This window comes from Melanotaenia boesemani, chromosome 18 (genome assembly GCF_017639745.1).
Source record: "Melanotaenia boesemani isolate fMelBoe1 chromosome 18, fMelBoe1.pri, whole genome shotgun sequence".
NCBI lineage: Eukaryota > Metazoa > Chordata > Actinopteri > Atheriniformes > Melanotaeniidae > Melanotaenia > Melanotaenia boesemani.
The window spans coordinates 24,512,422-24,537,067 of NC_055699.1; the positions used below are offsets into that span (position 1 = coordinate 24,512,422).

A 24,646-nucleotide genomic window follows, 5' to 3' on the forward strand; every position below is an offset into this window, starting at 1 on the left:
TTTCCTGACTACTGAGGACCAGGTCTCCAAGGTGAATTTGGTAATAGAATCTAATTCCTTTACGTTGTCTTTTAACATTTTCTTATTGGCAATCATAGCCATTACATTGTGTCTTTCAACATTTAATTCTATTTCTTTCCATTTAGTAAAGTAGTCATTGTTGCACCAACAAATCAAGGGCTTTAGTTGTGCTGCGTAGTAATAATTTTGGAGATTGGGTAGAGCCAGTCCTCCCTCTGCCCTTGGTATTTGAAGTGTAGAAAATTTAATTCTTGGTTTTCTTCCATTCCAGATAAATCTTGAGATTTTTTTATCCCATTCTGCAAATTGGGAGGTTGGCAATGTTATTGGTAAAGATTGAAATAGATACAAAATTCTGGGTAATATGTTCATTTTAATTATTTCTATTCTTGCGTTCATGTCTAGCAACAAAACTCCCCACCTTTCCATGTCATTGTATATTTTCTGATTCAGGGGAGTATAATTTGTTTTATATAATTCGTTTAGTTTATTTGTAATTGTTATCCCTAGGTAGTTGATTGATTTTTTCCCCCATTTAAAGTTGAATTGTTTCATGATGTCTATGGTAGGATTATAATTGAACGGTAAGATTTGAGTCTTTTCAATGTTCAATTTGTATCCCGACATGTATCCGTAATTTTCCAAAAGACTCATTAGTTTAGGTAGACATACGTTTGGTCGTTTTAAGTATATTAAGACATCATCTGCAAATAACCCAATTTTATGTTCATTACCTTTAATTTCAACCCCTTCTATCTCCTCAGCTTGCCTTATCGCCTGGGCCAAGGGCTCAATAAACATTGCAAATAAAGTAGGAGAGAGGCAGCAGCCCTGTCTTGTAGATCTTTCCAGTCTAAACCGATTGGAGAGGCTGCCATTTATTTTAATTCTTGCCCTGGGACCTTGGTACAGCGTTGTGATACATGCAATTGACTGTGAGCTTAACCCAAATCTCTCTAGACACAGATACAGAAATCTCCAGCTTACACAGTCAAAGGCTTTTTCTGCATCTAAGCTCAAAAGAATTGCACCTTCCTCCTTTTTCTGAATTTCCTCAATTACATGTAGGGTCCTCCTAATGTTATCCTGGGTCTGTCGCCCTTTAATGAAACCTGATTGATCTTCGTCTATAATCTCTGAAATAAAAGTTTGAAATCTATTGGATAGGATTGCCGTATATATCTTGTAATCACAATTTAGTATTGATATTGGTCTGTAGTTTTCACAGTATTCCCTGTTTTTACCCTCCTTGGGTATGACTGTAATTATGGCTTCATTCCATGATGGAGGCAATATTCTGTTCTTAAGTGTTTGGTTGAATGATGCTAACAACATTGGTTTTAATTCTTTTTTAAAAGTCTTGTACCATTCTATAGGAAAACCATCAGTACCTGGGGCCTTATTAGTTTTCATTTTCTTGATTGCATTGTCCAATTCTTCCTCTGTAATCTGTGAACACAACACTGCATTATGCAGATTACCTATGTGTGGGAGATCTAATGAGTTTAGAAATGTTTTTATTGAGTCTTCATCTGCAGTTGTAGGCTGTTTGTATAGGTTTGTATAGTAACCTTCAAATGCTCTCTCAATCTCTCTTGGTTTATACATTAATTCTTTGGATATCGGGTCTCTAATTTTGTAGATTGTATTTGACTGTTGTTTATTCCTTAATTGTCTGGCTAAAGATTTAGTCATTTTTGGGCCCCCTTCATAATATGTTTGTTTAAGAAACCTAATCTTTTTTTCCACTTCTTTCGTTAGAATAGCATCAAGTTTGGTTTTTACCTCCTTAATCTTTACCAATATATGCGCATCATTTGTCTTCTTATGCAGTTTTTCGAGTTTTTCAAGTTCTTTTATCGTTTCCTGATATTCTTTCAGTTTTTGTTTTTTATTGTATGAAGCTATTGATATTAAGTTGCCCCGCATCACTGCCTTCATTGCGTCCCACACTATTGTAGGATCTACTCCTCCCTGATTGTTTTCAATTTTGTATGTTTCTATGCCTTTTCTCATTTCTTCCACCAATTTTTTATCGTTTAATAAGCCAGTGTTCAGTCTCCAATTTGTGATCTTAGTTCTCCTGTTTAAGTTTACTTTCAAACTCAATGCACAGTGATCTGATAGATCTGCTGTACCTATCCTGCACTCTTTTACTCTGAACCCATCCTCCTTGTTCATTAGAAAATAATCTATTCTTGTATGAACTGAATGTGGGGTGGAGTAAAATGTGTAATCTCTTTCCAACTGATGACTCTCCCTCCAGACATCTATGATTCCCAATTCTGTTAATGTTGTGTTTATATAGTGGGCTATATTGGTTTTACTACCCTTTGCTTTGCTGGTGGAGTCAAGTGAGTGGTTTAGAGCAATATTTAGATCACCTCCACAAATCAGTATTCCATCAGATTCTAGACTAATTATATCGAATATGGTCTTATAAAAAGATTTATCTGATTCAGGGGGGGCATATACAGCAAACAACGTGACCAACTCTTCTTCCAATTTCCCTTTAACCATAACATATCTTCCTTCTTTATCCTTTACTTCTTTTATACATTCGAAGTTGATTTTGTTAGAGATTAAGATTGCTACACCCCTTTTACTGCTCCCTGTAAATGAACTGTAAACTGTATTCCTAAAACCCTTTTCCTTAAATTTCTCATGTTCTTGGTCTGTAAGATGTGTTTCCTGTAGATAAATTATCTCAGCTTTTTCTTTTTTAAACTTATTAAGAACTTTTTTTCTTTTGATTGGATTATTTAGCCCATTCACATTTAAAGATATTATTTTTACTTCATTAAGTTGCATCTATAGTCAAGTAGTTTTCCTTGTTTGTCACCTTGTCACCGTCAACACAATTAACTGTAAGAACAATAACCAAAAAAAAACATTTATGAACTTTTACCCAGTAAGTTCGAGGACCTTCCGTCGGTCCCCAGGTCCTGTTGGTAGGGGAGGGGTAGAGCCTCCTGGAAAAGGAGGGCCCCTCAGTAGAGGTAGGATAGTACTCAGAAGTGAGTCTTCCCTTCATTCTACACTTGTCCAACGGTTCATACTTTTCTCACCAAGCTTGCATTGTTAAAGACATCAACTTTGGTAGGGAGGTAGGTTGAGGCTGTCCTTAGAATAACTATTCCAAATGAGAAACAATGTCGTACAGAACTGACCAGCTATATAAAGTTTTATCAACTCACATATAGCAATTAAGCTGGTACAAAGGAATTAAACCAACAAAAAGTCTCAAGGATTTTCCGCCTCATGGTCTTGTTTTGATCATGTTTGTATTCTCTACCTCCCATCCTTCGTACTGACACCTCCTCTCCGAAACTCCTGGAGCCTCTGTTTTGCTCTCAGACTGGCCCCTGTCGATACCGGTGGCTCCCCGATCCTCTCCCATTGGAACACTTCTTTGATCCTGTTGTATACTCCGTCCTCTTGGTCCCCTTCTCCCATCTCCACCTCGAGTCCCTTCTCCTGCATCTCCTGCGCTGCATCTTGTGGGTTGTCGTATATTTTAGTTCCGTCTTGCCAGTGGATTTTGATTTTTGTCATCGGCGTCTGAAACTTTATCCCATTTTTCTTCAGCACCTTCTTTATACCGGTGTATGCTTTGCGTTTTTTGACCACCTCACTGGGATAATCATGATCAAAGAACAGTGGTTTATTATCCACTTGTACGCGTTTCTGCCACGCTTTCTTGAGTATGGACTCCTTTGTATCAAACTGTAAAAAGTTAACAATGATCGATCTGGGTGCTGCTCCGGGTCCAGGCCTCCCCACTGTTGCTCTGTGTGCTCGTTGGATTAAGAGACGGGTCTCCTCCGGTAGCTCCAATTCCCTCCGCAGCAGATTTTCCACGTAGCGGGGGGTGGAATTTCCCTCTGCATCCTCCGGTATTCCGAAGATCCTTATATTATTCCTCCGTGATCTTCCCTCTAAATCAGTCAACTTTTCTTTTAGGGCTCGCTGTTCTTCCAAAACTGTTAGGAGGGCTCGTTTCGACTCAACGTTCCACTCTTCCAGTTCTCCTATTCGTGTTTGCGCTTCTGCTAGAGCTTGTTTCTGCTCTTGAAATCCTTTCTGACTTTCCGACAGTCTCTGATCGATTTGCTCTTTGAACGCGCTTAATTCTTGCTTAAGGTCAGTCTTCACTTCATCTTTGAGTATTGCCAGATCACTTTTCATTTCTTGTTTCAGCCCTCGTATTTCCTTTGTTATGTTATCGATCCCATCTTGCCATGCGGTAGGTGCTAGCATACTCCCCTGAGCATTAGCTGTTAGCCTTCGGTCTCCAGCGATTTCTCCTTCCATTTCCAAGTCTTTTTCGGTTTTGTTTTGGGTTTGTCGTCTTTTTTTATGTCTTCCGCTCATCCCCACATATCTTCCAGTGTAGGTTTCGAGTTAAGTTATTTTGTATGGGGAAAATTATGATTTTCTGGTGAGAGCTCTGATTCAAGCTTCCATCTCACATGCTCCCAAACCGGAAGTCCCACAAGTCGTTTTTTTTTAACGTACCAATTTTCCCACTTTTTTTTCTAGAAGCTCATGACTTGATCTTTTTCTTCCATTTTTACCACAAAAATAGTTTTTACTGTTCATTCTTATCCAATTTTAATCTTAAGGGTTGAAATGATTCTTATATTGTCCCTCTTTACATTTAAAAACCTGTTGCGATCATCTACACCAATAAACGCCTAGTGTGCTTACTTTGCACCTGTTCATTGTTCATTTTTCAGCATGTGATAAAGCTCGAATCTCGTCCTCCTAAGTAGAAACTTGCTTTCTACATGTAAATATAAAGCAGCTAAATTTCTATTTGGGCATCATTTTCCTTCTTTTTGCAGGTAATACTTCTAACTGTAGCACAGCTACCCCCTGGTCTGCTTCTCCACCTGGAATGTGAAAGTGGCAAAGTACAAAACATATTAAGAAATCTTTTCAAACTTACTCCACCATTTCAGAGGATTTGTTAATTCCTTTTCTAGAAATGATTGAGCGGCTGCCGTTAACACTTTGTCTCCACATTCCTGCGGCTGCAGGGGAAAATGTAACTTCCAGAAACAAGATGATGGGACAAGTGATACGAGGCTTTTCAGACGTAAAGAATTTAAGGCTTTATTTGAAACATACAATTTAAAATCTTGACCATAAAACTGTAGAATGTCTTACAAAGAGGCACTGCAATAAATACAGCTTTGGGGATACAAGGGGAAACATAAAAAGTGGGTAATGTGAAGCACAAGAAAGTCTGGCTGGAAAAGAATCAAATCAAGTTTGGTCATCGGGATCTTAAAGGAGAAAATCATGCAGTTATTTTTCATGAAATATTGTAGTACTACAACAATGGCTACGTGGGACATTTCAGAGAGGAGATGGGGAGGAATCAGATCACTGTTGAGGACTTCAGCGCAGATCAGCGATGCTTCAGAAACGCTGGGATGCAGCGGTTTCATTTAAAGTTACAAAAGTGGTCGACATTGTCACTACCATAATGTTCCATGACTTTTTCTTTTAAAGTTTATACTGAAAAGCCTGCTTTCAAGTTAACTAATTATTCTACACTAGTACAACTCTGGCTGTTCAAAGAGTCTAGTTGAAGATGAAGAGCAAGAAAACACTTCTTTATGCTTCAAAAGGTTAAAAAGGACTACCGAGGATAGCAGAAGGCTTGCTCTGTTGTGTACTTGATAAAATATGCTTAATACTGCTGTGGAGGAGGAGGTGTCCACTAATAGTCAATGTTCTGGTCGTGGTAGTGGGCGTCATAGTCATTGTGGTAGCCTCCGTGGAAGTCGTCCTCCTGGAACTCGGCCTGATAGTCACTGTCACTGATCTCCGAGCCGTTGGTGCCGGTGCCCTGGCTGCCGTTGGTGTGAATGACCGGCTCAGTTGGGGGCGCGCAGTACTTCGGGTCGTAAACTTGTCGGCCCAGGCCGTATACGCTCATACCTCTCTGGGATGCCACCTTGTTGGTGCCCATCTGGAGGGAGATGGTAGAGTTGTCCGCCGGCTGCAGCGCCACCTTCTGGTCAAAGATGTCTCTGCGGGTACCGGGGGCCGACATGCCCGCCTGCCAGAGACCAGAGATGTGGAAGGAATATAGGATGTTCATCAAAAATGAAGTTATTTAATCAGTAAAATCTATGGATCATTAATCATCTCCATTTATTTTTATCTACTGCTGAAATAAACTGGAAAGAAAACAGTTATTTTCTAAATTAACCTCTTCTTCATAGTAAATTAAGTACATCTTCACAACAACACGGCTTGTATAATCAGGTTACTACAGAAGTGTCAGAATCAAGATGTGTTACTGAAGTTTTATCCAGAGAGGGGGTCTTAGATTCCCTTAGATTAGATTATTAACTTGTCTTAGATTGCTGGAGAGGTGGTAGAGAAATGGGATTTTACCTGACTGGCTCCTTTGTTGGTTCCCATCTGCAGACTGATGGTAGTCTGATCATACGGTTTGTCAGTCTGAGTCTTTGGATCATACAGATGTCTTCTGGTCCCATACGCCGTCATTCCAGCCTGACTTGCACACTTGTTTGTTCCCATCTAAAGACAAAAAGGTAAATGATGCAATCTAAACAACATTCGGTCTGTCATTTGAAATAACTAGTAAAGTAACAAGACGTCAATAATAATAAGGGTTAAGATAAACCCTCTTTCATCTCTGAGCTTTTATATATATAAACGTCAGGGAGGACACTTCACTGTCCATTTTTGTCTTAAAACTATTTTTATTCTTTAGACTTGAGTTTTTTATCTATTTTTATTTGTTGTTTGTTTAAACTGGTTTTTGTTGTGTTGGATTTAGCTGTTCTTGTGTCTCATGTTTTTATTTGTATTGATTTCATTTGTGTGCAGCACTTTGTTTTAGCTGTGGTTGTTTTAAAGTGCCTAATAAATTTGGTCTGGTATGGTATATCATTGTGTAAAAAATTAAAATTACTAAATTAAAATAAACATGTAGATAACATAAATCACAATAGAATAAAAATATATACAAATTTAAATAAATCTACCAAAAAAACTTAAATTAATAAATAAGAAAAGGTCAAAATTTAAATTGAACTAAATAAAAATACAATATAATAAAAAAATGACATACAATTAAGTTAAATCAAATTAAATAAATCCCCCAATAACTAACTTAATAATAAATTTAGATAAAATAATTAAATAAAAAAGATTAAAATAGAAGCTACGCAAAGAAAAGTGGATCAAATCATAAAAAATTACTCATCATTCCTAAGGAGGAACTGAAGTATTGAATCCTGGGATTTACTCAGTTTTTCCACTTTCAGCCTGCATTTTGTTTGAGTTATTATTTAATAATGACAGTGTAGCATGCCATGAGTTGTTGTTCATCTTGTTATATTATATATTAATATAATAATAATAATAATAATAATAATAAAAGAAGAAGAATAATATCTTATATTTACTTGATATTAAGTAATATAATCTATCTATTTATTTATAGTTATTTATTTATAGTGCACTCAAAGGTGACCAAAGTGCTTTCCAACAAAAACAGTGCAAACACAATCAAATTATGAAGCAAGAAGTACATCAATAAAATACAATATTTGATGTGGACTGTAAAGAAAGACCAAACATCTAAATCAGTTTCAGAGCTTTAGGGGAAGCATTTCTTAAATATCTTTATTTATTCTGGGTTAAAATGGCACTAAAACTGGGACTTATGATTGTTAGTACTGTATACTGTCACCACCAGTTTTTAGATCATGTGCTGGTCTTTTAGGGAAAATTAAAATGAACTACTATTAAACATTTACCTGCAGTCCAATGACACACTGTCCAGCTTTGATCTTTTCGTCATCAAAATGTCGAGCTTGTTTGTCGGCATATTTCACTCCGATATCAATCTTTGTGTCCATGCCTTTAGTCTTGGCCTGACACAGAGGACACGCAGGTCAAAGAACTCATGTGACACAGAAAATGTGCTGCTCAGCACACAATGACCCTCTATTTACTCACCATGCTAGCCAGCGCCAGCAGTGTGGTCTGTACTTGTGTCATATTCCCATTTTCAAACAGGTCATTGGCCTCAAAGATGTCGCTGGGCTTCAGGCCGTAAGCCAGGATGGCTTTGATGAAATTCCCCAGGTTTTCCAGCTGCAGAGCAACACACACACAAAAAAGATGACATGGTGGGTAGAAAGTAATGAGTCATAAATGAGTCCATTTGCTTTCCAGTTTGATTGTTATTGGTAGAAACTTTAAAGCAATTCCAGCACAATTTAAATAAAACAGAAGTCTTACCTTGTGCCAGTTTAGCTGTGAAAGGTTGATTTTCTTTACAGAACCAGGCTGCAGTTTATTAACCAGTCTGAATGAAACAGAGAAAAACATTCAGAAAAACAATCCCTTAATTTAGACCCTTAGATCTATCTAAGAGAATCTGATCAGTGTTTCCAGCTGACATGTTTACATGGATTCTGGATAAACTGATCCCATCAGGGGTGTGTTTACATGATGGAAAGTTTCAATACCATCCTAACACTTCTCACATGCAGAATGTGTATTATTTTAGAAAAAGGAGTTTTTTGTTTGTGTTTTTTTTTATAGTCGGGATGAATAACTTTGAACTCTTTCAGTTTCCAACAAAAACACATCCGTCACAGTAAAGTTCTGTTTGGCAGCCGCCATCTTTCAAGTCTTCCTGAAACTCATTACGTAACATAACCCCTACGAGGTTCAAGCAAGCGTAGAAACAACATCCAGCACAGAACCCACCAGAATGAGCGTAGACATGGTGGTTTTCCTGCTTTAAACAAGCCCTCACCATCACACGGAAAGTTCTGTCTGTCATCGAGGCCGATTGGATAAGCTGAAGTGTTTACATAATGCGTTTTATTCTGGTCGGATCAAGAGTTCTCCAGGTAAATGCAGCTAATGACGGTAGATTCGGCTTTTTGTGTTCTGCGATGGAGATGATACCTGTGTGTTCGCACACGTGTGCACATCGTGGAGGATGTGGCTATGACATGTTTACATCAGGTAAATAACAGAGTGGGTATAATTTAGCAAGCAGACAGCTCTCAGTCATCAACATTTAAACAGTCACATTTCTTTTATTTTTCTATTGCATCCTTCGTTCCTTCAGACGTGTAGAATTGCCTGAGTGTATCACCTGGCTCTTTGATAATGCATCAGACAGCAAATTCAGCTTTGATAAAGAGCTAATTTCATCTGAATAGACATAAATCTGTCCAGTGTTTGAACATGCTTGCCTCACATTTATGAGTTCTCAGTCACCACAGGGATATATAAAAAGCTCAAATATAGAGAACTTACTCGCAGAGAATGACGCCATCCTTCAAACCTTTCTGGAAGTTCTCTCCAATGGACATCCCCGTTACCTCCTCAATCCAGAAGCGGAGCTCCTCCTCTTTTTGTAGGTCATATTTTTGAGCGATCTGAAACATAAAGTCACGTCATCAAGTCTCCATGTGTCATTCTCTAAAAGAGAATGTAGTCAGAATCATTTTTATTATTTATCTCAGCATGTATCCTTGCCTCCTTGTGGCTCTCTGCAGAAACAAAAGGGGCCAATAAGGGGGGATCAGAGACAGCTGGGACATGGATAACTCACGGGATGTTTGTTAGAAAAAAAACTGATGCTTTGAGTGAAGCGTCGGCCGACTGCATGAAGATTCAGCCCAGAAACATCCAGTCAATTCAAAGAAATCAGCAGATGTTTATCACACCAGTGAGAGTGTATATGGAAGATACAAATATACAAATACAAATAAAAGGCCATATTACTGAAATAAAAAAATGATAGGATACTACATAAAAATCTGGCTAAAAAAAAAAAGAAAAAAAAAAAAAAAAGAATATGATACTTATGGTACTTTCAGTTCCTCTGTTTGGAGTAAAATATCTGAAGGATGTTTTTGTTATGCTTTCTGGAACAGCAAGATAAGAAGAGCTGGGGGTCTGATAAGTCTTCCAGGCTCATAAACTTTAAAGACTGACTCTGATGTGATGAAGGGTGTTTCTCACCTTTTATCAGTTTAATCAAAACCACAAAGTTTCTAGTGTTAAAACGTCCCGTTGGGGGATTTGGCCATACTGGGAGGATATTGCAACTCATTCATATTCCTGCAAATCACATTCATTCTTTTTAACTTGGATCACATTTTGTTAATTCCCTCCAACCTGAAGGGCTTTACTGAACTTTATAAAAATGGTAAATGGATCAGATTCATACAGTACTTTTCTAGTTTAGTCACTTTTCTGTTCTGGTTAAAACACTCATTCACCAACTTACACACACACACACACACACACACAAATTAATCTATTAAAGTGCCTCCCTCCATATCATTAACACACATTGAAGGATAGAGCAGCGATGAGCAGGGCAGGTGTCCTGCTTCCCTGCAGCAACACACCTGATTCAAATGAATGGGTGATTAACAAGCTGTTCCATTTTATTGGAATCAGGTGTGTTGCAGTAAGGAAACCATATGCATCCAATACCTGCAGGACACCGGCCCTCGAGGACCGGGGTTTAGGTAACACGAGGTTTACACATTTCATACCAGTGGAAGTCTCCCTTCTTCTCTTCTTCTTCAGGGGATTTAACTTCGTACACAACATTCAATGATTTTAGGGAATATTCTGTAGTTTTTTGTGAGCCAGTATATTTTATTTAACCATTGAAATTTGCTTTCGTTTGCTGTAGTTTTCATATCCAGAGTGCAAAGAGAATTTGGTACAATGTAAGCTTATGCTTCGGTAACATTTAGTCTTTTACAGCTTCATGAACGTCTGCAGTCTGGAGATGATGACAGATTAAATCCATCGAGCACAAACTGTGGCACATGTCAACTTTTGTAATCAGTTTTGAATAAAGTATTAAAAAGATCAATTCCAGACGGGTCAGCATGTTTAACCAAAGTTATGTAAAAATAAATTTACGGTCAACAGTATTAAATGCAGCAAACTGATGTCATTAAATACTTCTGAAGAGTATCTGTTCCGTGTCCCTAAACCTGACGGGCAAGTTTCTAATTTTGGATTTAAGCTGCTATTGAAAACTAGTTTTAGAGAATGTTTTAATGAAGAAGGGGAGGGTTGAAATTCATCTACAACACTGAGTTTTCTTTAAAAGGTTTCATTAAATCGGTTTTAAAACCTGGAGGTGTGGAGGATGGCCTTCTGGCTACAGAACATCAGCATCTGTGATGTGTGGAAGTGAATCAGTGCTGGTGGAGTTGGTGATTTGAATATATGTGTGTAAATTTCATGCACATCGAATCAACGGTTAGACTTCAACCCATCCATTTACTTGGACCACTGTCCTTTTCCCAGTAAAGATGCACAACAGAGAAATCAAGTTTTTGACAAAATGCCGACACATATCCCAATGCAGTCCTTAGATTTATTACATGTGGGTGCTTTACTCACACACAGTCTCTCCTTGCCTTCTCATCGAGTCTTTTATCACTTGCACATTAAAAATGGTTTATCGAGTCCAAGCAGACCAAACTTTCTTCAATCTCCATCATGTTGTATCACAGCAAAAACCAGAGTACCAGAAACACACACACAAAAAACCTAAACAAGCTCTTAGTGTATAAACCCAACGGACAGCGCAGCGACTGTGTCAGAGTATGAGCACTCAAAGATGAGCGTGATCAAATGCAACCACACCTTTGTGGAGGCTAGAGTCAGACACCCAGAGACCCGGAGCAGCAGCAGCACCAGAGCACGAATCCCAGCCACCCCACCCACCCAGAAGGTGGCAGAAGAAGGTCCCAGCTAGAGCCCCAGAGCTGGTGGGCCAAGATCGACAACCACCGACCCCACCGGGCACCGGCCATCCAGGGAGGCCAGAGCGCAAGGCCCCAAGAGTCCGGACAGCATGATTAATAACCTGGACATTAACTATGACTGAGCGCAAATAGCAAATAAGTGTTTACAGTCATTTTTTGGTTTAAAAGATTGCATAATTAAACTTTACAAAACTTTAGAGAAACTTAAATATAAGTCTTTACATTAACCCTTAAAACTCAAAGCCATTTTGTGCTATTTATGGTCCGCCTTAATGTGAAAATACGTGTCGAAGCTGAAGGTTTTTAATTCCCAGTCAGCATGAAGACATGATGTTTCCAGCCTCAGCTGTCAGATTATGAAGCTAAAATTATGTAAAAGTCTGGGGGTAGCAGAACCTGTTTAGGTCATGACAGAGACATCAAAATAGACTATGACACTCTTGTGATGGGAATTTTGTTAGTAAGCATTTATTTAGTTATATTTTACCATAAGAGACTTTTTTGTGCATTTTTATTACTGAACACAGAACATGATGTTTCCAGCCTCAGCTTCTGATTAAAATGATGTAAATGAATGTATGAATAGATATAGCAGCATAAAGGCCGACCAGAAGAAGAAAGCAGAATTTATTATTAAGAGAACTTTGTAGAAATAACACACAGATCAACAGTGACCAAGCTTTTTCTCATCAGCATCATTTTCTCAAGTCTTGGCACACAACAGAAACTATTTCATGTTTCTGCTTTTTACTCATTTCCAGTTATTCCTGCTACTATTTACTATTTATCTTCACTAAAACAACTCCAGTTCAGCTGCTTTGTGGCGCCACCGTGCATCAGAAACGTCTTCTTGGCTTCATTCCAGCCATAGAGGAGCTTTATTTTTCTTCTTTTCAGACACACATAGAACTTTCTGCTCACTGGTTGATCTTTGGATGCTCCTGATGTTGACGTTACCGTCAATCTGAGCTCTCTGATTGGTGGAAATCATCATCATGTCCAGGTGTGAATAGAGGTTTCTTAGTAACATAGTAGTGATAGTGATCTTTTTATGATAAAAATGTGATAATTAATGTTGTTATCATGGATCATTGTGGATTTACCAGATAGAGTCTCTGAATAAACACTACTATTTTTGGCTAAACTGTAAACCTCCTGGATGGGATAGAAATGCCTGGAAAACCTCTGTAGATCATCTAAAGAGTAAAATATCCATCACAGTTTACCCCACAGGGCTACACACTACCACTGCTGAGACACTGTTAAAAATATAAGTGATAGGACAATGGCGATCTAGCGTAGTTTTAAGGGTTAAAAACACCCTCAGAACATATTTGATAACAGCATGGTAATTTTGGTGTTACTAATCCTTAAGTTTTATAATAATTTGTATATTTACAAATATAAACAGTTGGTTTGGCAATCTCTTTTTAAATCTGAAAATAAGAGATTCACCTTTTCAAATACAGTTTGACATTACATATAAAGTACCAGAACAGCTTTTTTTCTGCTTTATATGCTTCATACAAACATTTAAAACTGAAAAAAACAAAAACATTTTACTTTATTAACCACATTTAGTGCCTAGCACTGTGGCCACACAGCAACAATCCCAGCTGGGGCAGGTTAATCAGATGTACTCCCAGACTGGAAAATTTCAGTTATCACTTATGTAAAGTGATCATTTTAAAAATTTACCATGACGTGCATGAGTGTGTGGATGAGATTATTAGTCCTCGTCTTGGTGTTGTGACTCAGTGGTCTGTCCAGTGGGTACCCTGCTATTATCTGCTTCAGCTTCCCCACAACCCTGAACAGGACGAAGCAGCTAGGGAAATACATAAATGTTTCAATGATGTGTAAAATGATGACCCATCCAGTCCCAATAACATTAGCTTCCTTTTCTAAGGAAGACGTTCAACTGGAAGAACCTGTTGAATCAGTCAGAGCTGATGGTTGATAAAAAGACAAGCAGAGGTTCATAGAAGAGACCAGCTAGCTTGAGGGAAAAAACTAACCCAGAGGCCACTTTAAGTGCCTAGGGGGGAAAAATGTGCCAAGGTTTCATGTTACACTCTTCTTTTGTGCAGCCTGAAACACATTTACTTCCCTTTACAGGATAAACTGTGTATTCATAACATGAAAATGCTTCAGCTTATATAATATGTAGTCATTATGAGAGACGCAATGTTTAAGATAAAAGTTATAAAGAAGAGACTCCTGTAGTGGTTTGTGGACAGTCCCTGCGTCCCTCTGCTGCACATTTAAAACCACCCATTAGTCCAGCTCAGAGAACAGCCAGTTTTAATTAAATATATGCTGTGTCAAGCTCACTGATTTCCATCATAATGTAAATTCAGAAGTTAGCTATTTCAGCTGTGAGCAGAAGCAAACCATCCTGGTCACATCAGATGGAAAAAGAGAGGGTTTATTTAATGATGGAAGAACCGGTGACCCAATTCAGTAATCGAGTATTGTCTGCAAAGTGGTGTAAATGCTAAAAAGCTGCAGAATAAAATGTACCACGAGCTTTGCAACTACAGGCCTATTTCCAGATTATGTCTTTCTAACATACCAGAACAAAAAAACAGAAAACCAACTTAATTTATTCCTCTCAGGTTAAAAAATGAACCCCTACATGATTGATCAAGCTTAGAAAATCAGGTTCAGGAATGCTGTATACCAAAACTTGGACATCTACTACACAGAAAGTACTAAAAGACACCAGCTACACCAGAATAATTTAATCTGGGACAATATAAACAAATTTATACAGAGAAAGATTTCCCTGAGAGTACGCCCACCTCCCAGAGAAAACACTGAATGCCAGCTGAGCAGGGTGAAAAGTGAAGTTTAGCGGGGCTATGGCTCGCTGGATGGGATCCTCATCAAGAGGTTTCGGCTGAAGAATCCCTGGAATGTGATGTATGCAGCGGAAAGAGGAGCTTAAACCTCCCCTCACACTTATGTGAAGGAACACAAATGGGAACCCCTAAACAAAAAAAAGTTGATTATCAACATTAATTAACAAATCTATGCCACAAACTTAATTAGAAATACATGAAATAGTTTCTCTGGTGCCTTCAATTGTATTTCAGGAACTTTATTAGCAGATTTTACTGAAATGTGAAAAGGCCAAATTAACCGTGATGTTGAAGGTGTTTACATGCATGCATGATAAGGCCACCCAACAATAGGGGCAGAAGTTTTGTAACTTGTATCCCCTGTTTTGTTAGTGTAACAACAAATACAGGTACAAGTCAAATGTACAAATACAGAATAATTCTCCAAGTCTGAAAATACAAGTAGAAAATCATCTCTAATCCCTAACCAATCACAAAGAGAGCTGACCAAGACCAACACAACTGCCGTAACTCACTAAATGTAGGCCAGTTTATGGATAGACAAAACATTTTAGAACCCCTAGCAGAATTAGCCAATAGTAGAGACATGTTTTTCCATCTCCAGAACAAAACCTGTTTCTACAAACAAAAATCCCTTCAAGGAGCTGTAACAGTCGAGCTGGCCTTGGTCAGACGGTTGTAGTGTTGTTTTCCCACACAACGTAGGCCCGTTTCCAAAAACCAGTTTGGGTTGAAATGGGACAGTTTGGTTTGGTAAACCCTGATCTCTGCATTTCCATGGTCAACCATACCCCTAAGGCAGATTTATGCTCACGCAGTGTTTGCATGCGGCCACGCGTAGCTGACACTGGTGAGATTGTTCTCACACTCGAGTGTAGGGGGTGTGCGTCGTTTTGGTGTTGTGTTGCAGTTTCTCCTCCTAACCTGAAGGTGGCAGCAGGGGTGGTATGAGCTGGTAAACTCACCAAGTCGTAGTTCTTTTGATGGTTTACTTCAGTCCGGTAGGTATTTTCTGTTTTAAAACAACAACGGTGTCCAGTACGGTTCAGTGTCTATTTTAGCTTGTAAAAGAAAACAAATAAATAATTCAATCAGCCTCTCATCAACTTGATCCACTGGTTATTGTTTTTAAAAACAGAGGTTACCACACAAATTCAGTGAGAAGATCCAGATATCCGGCAACACGTAATCCCAAACTGACCAATCACAAGGGAGTACTGACCCATGCTGTACCGAGCCAGACCAGTTAGTGGAAACAGGGCTTTAAAGTTTGGGCGTGGACATGGAGCATCTTAGCCCTCCTCTCTGTGTGATTGGTTTGGGATTACAGCAGGGCTACTCCAGTATTTCCCACAGACCAGGTAGCAATGTTTGGTGCTCCCCTTGCTGCCGGTGAGGGAATAGAGTGTCAAGGTGTCGTGGTGGTCGGTGGAGTCGGTCACTGGGGTGTATGTGAAGTGTGTGTACCCGGCGCCATTCAAACATACACCTTCTGAGCTGCCATATTAAATACACACCTGTATGCTTATCTGTTGTTCTTCAGTCACCTGCTGAGCGATTTAAAAGCTACAAGAAGCATCTGAAACTATTCAGCTCAATCTTAATTCTTTAAAGTTAGTTCTTTAAGAGAAGAGAGAACTACAAGAACTAATCCGTTTCCATCTCACCAACCATCTCCATGGTGGTAATATTTTTCATAAAACCACCAGATGTGACGACTTAAGTTAAACAGTCAATATTGATAAAGAAACTCTGATAACCTAAAAACACATTTTTCTTTTCATCATTGAAGTGTAGGTCTGTGCAGCAGTGATAAAAGTCCTACAGCAGCATCACCCAAAATAAACAACTGTTGGTAAAAATACATCACTGACTGTTGACTTCTAGACCTGCTCCTACGTATCTGAGGTATAAATCCTTTCTACCGCCTGTCAGCTACTTTGTTAGCAAAGAGTTCTGACAAAGAAAACTACAGATCGGCCATGTTTACGCAAAACTTAAGCAAAGTTTTTTAAGACACGTGGGAAAAGTGCAGGTGTTTAACATTTTTACAGGGAAAAGCATCTGTGTTTAAATCGTCTCCATGGGGGCGACGCCCATGGCTTGTTCCACTGATGTTGTCTATATACATACAATATATGTGTCTGTTACAGTTTGAAATATGGACATACAAATTTATGTCCCTATCCTAGCTCCATACCCATCCAAATTACTGGTGAAAAGTAGCCTTTATGGGCTAAAGACCATATGAAGGAAAATTAAATGCAAAGAAATAATTCTAACTTCTAAATCTTGTTTCATAATTTGCCTCAGGGTTTACCAAAAACCTCCCAAAACATGCAACCAAATTCATTTTGCTCAATACCAAAATACATTTTTGGGCCCTGGAACATCATGGGGTACATACGGACATATTAACTTTACTTAACAGACTGAAAATCTGCACCATCTATCCATCCTCTAATCACAGACTAAAGAGCCAATTCCACTCAAAGGCAGTTCTACTTCTGGCCTTTCAGATGAGTCACTTCCTGTATGAATATTTTCCATCGTGGCCTTTCACACGCTTGCTCTTTAAAAATGGGAAAACCACAAAGAGTCCACTCTGCTGAAGAAGAGCATCTCTGATCCAGCATTTATTTATATTTCGGGGTATGATTTCATAAGAAGCTTGACATTCAAATATTGCTTGATGGAAGTTATAATGACCAGTTTAAACTATGTAGATAGCAGCAGAAGCCCTAAGCCAGAGGAGTATCTAAAGGGTGGTTTTGGCTAATTGAAAGCTTATTTTATAACAAACTAATTTCAAACCGTACAGCAGTTTAACAAGCCTGAGAAAAGTCTAAGCAAAAGCTCTCATACTAGGTTGGACTATTTAGACAGAAAATTTATGGCCAAGCTTTTTAGAATAATAACTCGGCCAAAGAGCCAAAATCAAGTGAAATGGTTGTCGTGCAGATGCTTAACTGATCTCTACTCTCTGTCATTTGGTCAGTGAAGAGTCAATGTGCCTATTTTTGTGTGCAATTTGACTTTATTATAAAGCATCCTTAGGATAAAATACCACATTTGTGACTAAAGAGTTAATATTCCGCTCTTTTGTCTTTTAAAGAAAACAAACATCAGCAGAAGCAAACAGCTGAGAGGTGTGTAGAGGGGAACACTGAACTGTACGGATCATTATAAGATATTATCTGGAGACACACTGAGTGAACTGCCGAGTATTTACTCATGGTTTCACTGAAAACTCAAACAGCTCACTCAAACAACATGCCCGTTTCATTAGTGATGCCATAAAAGGAGGAAAACTTAGATTATTTCATGACTGAGGCTAAAAAGCCCATTAGATTTTCTTATAGGTTACATGACAGGATTTTGGAGGCTTGAACAGTAGTTTAACTCTTAAAACTCTGCTGGATCACCAATGAGCCCGAGCATCATCACTTTTATTGTCAACAATTTGTCAGGAACGGTAGTGATGGAAAGCTCCCCTGTCATTTCTATCCCATCCTGGACGTTTACAATCCAGCCAAAAAATGTAGTTTTTATTCAGAGACTTTCTGGTAAATCCACAATGATTCATGATAACATCATTATTTATCACATATCCATCATAAAATGATCACTATCACTACTATGTTGCTAAGAGACCTCTATTTAGACCTGGACATGATGATGAAGCCACTTCCTGTCAAACTTTCCACCAATCAGAGAGCTTAGATTGACGGTAATGTCCAATCAGGAGCAGCCAAAGATCAACCAGTGAGCAGAAAGTTCTATGTGTGTCTGAAAAGAAGAAAAATAAAGCTCCTCTATGGCTGGAATGAAGCCAAGAAGATGTTTCTGATGCACGGTGGCGCCACAAAGCAGCTGAGCTGGAGTTGGTTTAGTGAGGATAGCAGGTAAATAGTAGCAGAAATAACTGGAGATAAAGAAAAAGTGGAAATATGGAAATAGTTTCTGTTGTTTGTTTCAGTGCCAATATTTTTTCTCCTGAAAGCCAAGACTTGAGAGAATGATGCAGATGAGAAAAGGTTTGGTCACTGCTGATCTGTGTGTTATTTCTACAAAGTTCTGTTAGTAATAAATTCCGCTTTCTTCTTCTGGTGGGCCTTTATGCTGCTATATCTATTCATACATTCATTTTACATCATTTTAGCCTCATAATCTGACAGCTGAGGCTAAAAAAACATCATGTCTGCTGCTGAAGGTTGAGCCTCTATATGCACTTTAAAGAAAAACCTGCATGTCTACTCAAAAACATTTCCCCCCAAAGACAATGAAACGATGTCAGACTCCATCCTTTTCTGTGGACACATGTTAAACTCATTGATGCTTAGGATCAATGACTCAACTCTCTCTTGGTTTTTTAATACTTTCACATTCATTGAAGCACAGATAGGGGAGGAGGAGGGGCAGCCTTCTTAAAATCTGGTTTACTAATCAGTCCTATGACTAACATTAGTTATTAATATGTTGTATGTATAACTCAACTTTTCCTGTAACATGAATTTTTTTGTTTGTTTTTTCTCACTTAGATTAAATAATTTATATCAATGTTGAACATGAACAGTATATTACACTTAATTGGGTTTTTTAAATATTTAAACTCACTTATAATAATTCTCAAGGTCTTTTATAGTATTGAAACGAAGCAAGTGGCACTTTTACACCAGCCCAGTCTCATCGGCACATTTTCTCATAACCTTTGAGTTTACACGGATTATCCAGCATCTGCGAGGAAATTTCATTACAGTCTGCATCTATCAGAGAATACGCTAATGAAATTCAAAGAATTAACTTAATTTTTTCCTTCAATGCCATGTGATAAAACGAGACAGGACAGAAGCTTCGACTGATTCTCCACGAGTTGGTTTTCTTGTTACAGCCTCCATGTGAAAAGAACTTGATGCTCTTGTCCCTCTGAATTTAATTCACAGCTGCATGCTTTAAACACCTTAAAGTAGAAGAATTTCTACAGATTCCTCAGAAAGAAAATCAATTATTAGACATGAAAATCAATGACATGCTTCCATCTGCAGCCACTGATGATAAGGTACGGGTAGACCTTCGAGTCGCCTGTATTAAAATACAGTTTTTGGGTTGTTTAGTCCTCTGGAGAGCTCTTTGTCAAACATGTCTTTCAGATCAAATTCAGACTGTTCTTTAAGGTTTTTCCACTAATTAACATTTATTTATTTATGTAAATCTGTATGTAAAAATGTGTATCTGATCGATCTGTCCCTGCTGACTCCCTCTCTGACAACCTCGTCTGGCTATGTAGTTACTCTGGAAGACGCTACTTTGACTTTTGGTACTATTGTGAGAAACTTCTGGAATATTTGGCAAGGATGCGTCTTTTAACTCAAATAAAAGATGTTTCTCCTGGTATCTGTGTTTGTTAAACATTACCCAAACTAGAAACATAATGCAGACAAACTATCCTATGCAATTACTCTTGTAATTCCCATTATTGGGATGTCTAAAAAATTATCAGAAAAATTTCCAACTCATTTAAAATGCATTGGAAATACTCGCCGATCCTGCCAAAAGTGAGGGTATCGGTATCTGCAAGTATTTCTGTCTAAACACCTTCCGATAGCAAGGAAATGGAATCATAATTCTTTGTTTCCTGCCCAACACCACCACACACACATACAGGAGGTTACGCAGTCTTGCGTGAGTTGGTAGGCAGAGAAGCAGCTGCTTGTGAGTCACTGTTGTGTTACCATTTAGCATTAGTGGTATGTTAGTAATTTGGCATCATTATTCATAAGAAAATCTTGCTAGCAAAACAGCAACATGCCGAATATACAGGGTTGAAGTTTCCAGAGGTGACACGAATGCTGCCAGATTTAACATCAGTGACTTTATAAAGCATCTGGGTTGTCATCATGTGAAGAGCACAAGGAGTTTGTTGCCCTAAGGCCCATTTTTGCTGGATACAGAAGTTGGATATGCAGATGGACGGAAGGTCTCGTCTGTCTCCTGCGTTGGTTATGTGCGTAATTTGGTCCGTCTTCAGGGAGCTTAGCTATCGCTTGAAGTAGAAGACGGAGCAATACAACCAGAAATCATGGTGGCAGGGCTGAGCATAATAGCTGACATGCGACCAGCGAAAGAAACAGAGAAGAAGAAGATCAGGAAGGGAACAAAAAGCAGAAGAAGACTAAAGACAAGGACAACAACAGATTGTGCACGATTTTGAATAAAGACTATATGTGGGTGTTTAGGGCATGTTGGGCGGTTGGAAATAACTTTGTAGCGATGCATTACCACCATTACTTAGCACTGCCCACTAATGGAGGAACTGATTTAACTACCGTGGCAACGCAAAACACGTATGGAAGTATGAGGATGGAGACGTATGACGTTTGAAACGGACATCGCTATTTACGTACGTAAGGGCGCATAAATGGGCCTTTAAAGAAAGGTGCAACGAAACCGCAGCAAGAACAAACACTGAAATGCTTAAAAAAAATGTGAGGAATTAGAAGAAAGCCGGAAAGACACCGAAATAAAAGACGTTTCAAAACTTATCGTTCCGGATTAGCAGCCCCCGTCCTTTATGGAAAACATTCACTGCAAGTCCTATTTCTAGATATTTTTTAATAGAAATTCTTTTATCCAAGTTCATTTTCTCAATAATTTAAGTTCTGTGGCAATCATGGTTTTCATGTGTTAATAAAACATGAAATTATATAAATAAATATTAAGTCTGTCAAAAATAACACGGTAACAGCAGTAACTAATTAAATTAATTTCTTTAATTTTTTTTTTTTTTAACAGAATTAACGCTCCCCCCTTTTTTAGTGACATGTTTCAACACTCGCACTCCTTTGTTTAAAGAAGAAAAAAAAAAAGTTAAGAAAACATGTTTCCTGCAGTTCTGTACTAAAATGCCTCCTCTGCTTCTACTCCTCCTCTCTCTTGTCGTCCTGTGACCGGCTGTCGGTGATCAGCTGATCGGCTTCTCTGCATCTTTCTTGTTGCGCTTGTTTATTATTCATCTGAGAAGGAGGAAACTAGCAGTTCATAGTTCATCTCATATTTAACCCAAAGTATTGTTATTGGACGCACTAGCAACAGCAAAAATGTATCAGTCTCATGTCAATCAGATCCACGTCACTGTCAAGTTAAACTGAAGAATGAAATAGAATTTTTAGACCTCTTAATAAAATAACAAAGGTATCGGATGGTACTTGGTATCAGCAGATACCTAAACCCCAGGAAAAAAAAGGCATTAAAACATCTCTAGTTCTGCTGGAGGTCTCTTCCTCCTCTCCTCTGTCACCCACCAGTTGGGGTTGGAGGCTGAATTAAACTAAAGATTAGTTGGACTCCTTAGCAATTTATTTTCCATTCATTGGAATTATAAGAATAAAGCTATAATGAACTGATTTGATTTGGATTGAATTTGACTATTGCATTATAAATCTCAATTGTATCAAACTATGTTTTAATTGTCCCCGAGATGACATATCTTGTGGGTCAGCACTATATAAATACATTTACACAAATACATTTAACTGATTTTAGACCTGATCTGTTCTGAAACCCGTCCAGTTTGTGATACGTTTCTGGCATTTTGACTCTGTTACGCAAACCAATATGTCTTCAGAAAAGAAAAGCAAGCCGGGCACATGGTTACTGTGTCTATAAACACTGGGACTCTGCAGATGTGGACATGGTAAACATGAACCCTGCCATAAACCCCTGAAGTGCAAGTGGTAGCTGAGTTTTATGGCTCAGTGGCAGATGAAGACAGAACTGGAGAAACTATATGTTTTATATGGAGTCAGTAATAAGTATTGTACAGTCATTTTACAGTCATAGTTGTTGTTGGGACATTTTTTAGGGGAAGAGGCACATAAAATTACACCAGAGGCAACATTGTAGGGTACACAGCAAAAACACAAGCTCTGCATCATTAAAATAATTACAGATATATTAAGTTTTCGTTGTTAAACAGACGATGATAGCGTAGGATGATGCTAGAAAGATTAAACCGGATGAGACTTTGTGAGGTGCTGTCAAATAAGCAGGAGAGTGATGTTGGAAAGTAAATGTATAGTTATTTTTTTTAGACCTTTTTGAGACTTAAACCTGAAAACTGTTAAGATCGCTGTTGACCATCATGCAATATCACTTCTTTAGTCAACCAGTAGTGTGTAACTCTGGAAATGAGGGAAAAGTGGAAATATGGAAATAGTTTTTGTTGTGTTTCAATGCCAATATTTTTCTCCTGAAAGCCAAGACTTGAGAGGATGATGTGCAGAAGAGAAAAGGCTTGGTCCCTGTTGATCTGTGTGTTATTTCTACAAAGTTCTGTTAGTAATAAATTCTTCTTTTTTCTTCTAGTCGGCCTTTATGCTGCTATATCTATGCATTCATTTTACATCATTTTAGCCTTATAATCGGACAGCTGAGGTGGTCCTGGAAACATCACGTCTGCATCCTGGCTGGGATTCAAAGCTTAAGCTGCTACAGGCTGTTTTGTATTAGAAAAATAAAATAATATAAAAAATAAAACAGACGGATCATAAATAGCTAAATAATGGCTTGGAGTTTTGTGGATTAACCAGTGATGGGAACTGCATGCAAAGCCAGCTCACAGTGCATGAATGATGTCATGGCTCAGACATTTCCAACAGTCTGTCTGTAATAACAGTGGACACCTTCCATTTCTTTTCCTTTACTTTGACTCAAGACATACTTGTGCACAGTTTCAGGTGACACTGCTGCACATTTAACTAATACTTTGCTAAATACTTTTGTCCTGGCTTATTCTGCCTGGAAATTGCTTTGTGGAAACAGTCCAACATAACCAAACACAGACAACAGAGTAAGTCAACAGAGACATGGCAGCAGCTATGCACACAGGCCCAGCTCCTCCCTGCAAACAATAAATCCGATCTGGATTTTAATCAGTCAAATTCCCTTTGCTGCGTATTCAATAGTTAGCCTTTAACACTTCACTTAGAGTTATAAGGTTAAGCCACTTTTTAAAACCGGTCCTGTTATCTGTTCCATAAACAAAGAGGGACGGGAGAAAAACTGGTCTTCCATCACTGGAGGAAAAACTACTAGTCTCCAACATTCACTTTCCATGTGTCCCTTTAAATTAACCCAACATCCTCCCCCAGGTGGCATTTCGTGGCTTAAACGTGATTTCTTGAAGGGTTAAACTATTCCTAACTCGTTAAGGTTGTTCGCACTTCTTTTGGCTCGCTCATATAAAGGCGTAAAAGTTTGGGGAGCTGAAAAGAAACTCGGGAATTTCGGGAAACTTCGGTGAATTTATTCAAGCGACGTACTGTAAAACCTGCTTCTTTAGCTTTTCTCAGGAAGCACGAGATTAGCGGAGTATTAATTACTAATAAAACCACAGATACACTAAAGCGACTTCATGAACTTTTGAAAGTGGTCAGTTTTTTCTTTCTGAAGCATAAAGAGAGGCATGGAAAACTTACTTTGCTCTTCACTTCAGCAGACAATCCGTAGGCTGGTCCCTTATTAAAATGTGTCATTTTCTTGGTTCTGCGCGTTAACCCCAAGTTAGAAAAGAGCTTGTTTGGTGAAAAAACAGTTAAAAACTTCCGTCCGTTTCAACGACCGGACCAGACGAGAGAAAGAAAATAAAAATGTAAAAACTACTCCGTGAAGTTACACGGTTGCTGGAGACTCCGTTGCGTGGACCGCAAACTCGGATGAGAAAAAAAAAGTTGTTCAACACGGTGGTCAAATGATTGACGTCGCCACAACAGCCAATCAAAGCAGCCAATTTGTATGGAACCCCGCCCACTTCCGGGTGTTTTGTTCATATGGATGGATGGATTTTCTAACAAATATCTGAAGGAAAATTATAACTGACGAAGCGTATGACGGTGTTTATTGATGAATGTACTTAAAAACATTTAAAGAGAAGATAGAGGCAAG

At 38.4% G+C, this 24,646-nt stretch overlaps 1 protein-coding gene across 1 annotated transcript; it reads right to left on the reverse strand.

Annotated features, from left to right (window-relative positions):
- Window positions 1–5,123: 5,123 nt before the first annotated feature.
- cnn3a (calponin 3, acidic a) lies at window positions 5,124–24,426 on the reverse strand. The gene is made up of 7 exons (XM_041968488.1): window positions 24,181–24,426; window positions 9,352–9,473; window positions 8,317–8,383; window positions 8,032–8,169; window positions 7,830–7,946; window positions 6,436–6,582; window positions 5,124–6,094 (listed from the first exon to the last, which is right to left on the reverse strand). Exons 1-7 carry the CDS (start codon window positions 24,235–24,237, stop codon window positions 5,753–5,755), a joined length of 990 nt encoding a protein of 329 aa, XP_041824422.1. The 5' UTR covers window positions 24,238–24,426; the 3' UTR covers window positions 5,124–5,752.
- Between the last annotated feature and the right edge of the window lie 220 nt (window positions 24,427–24,646).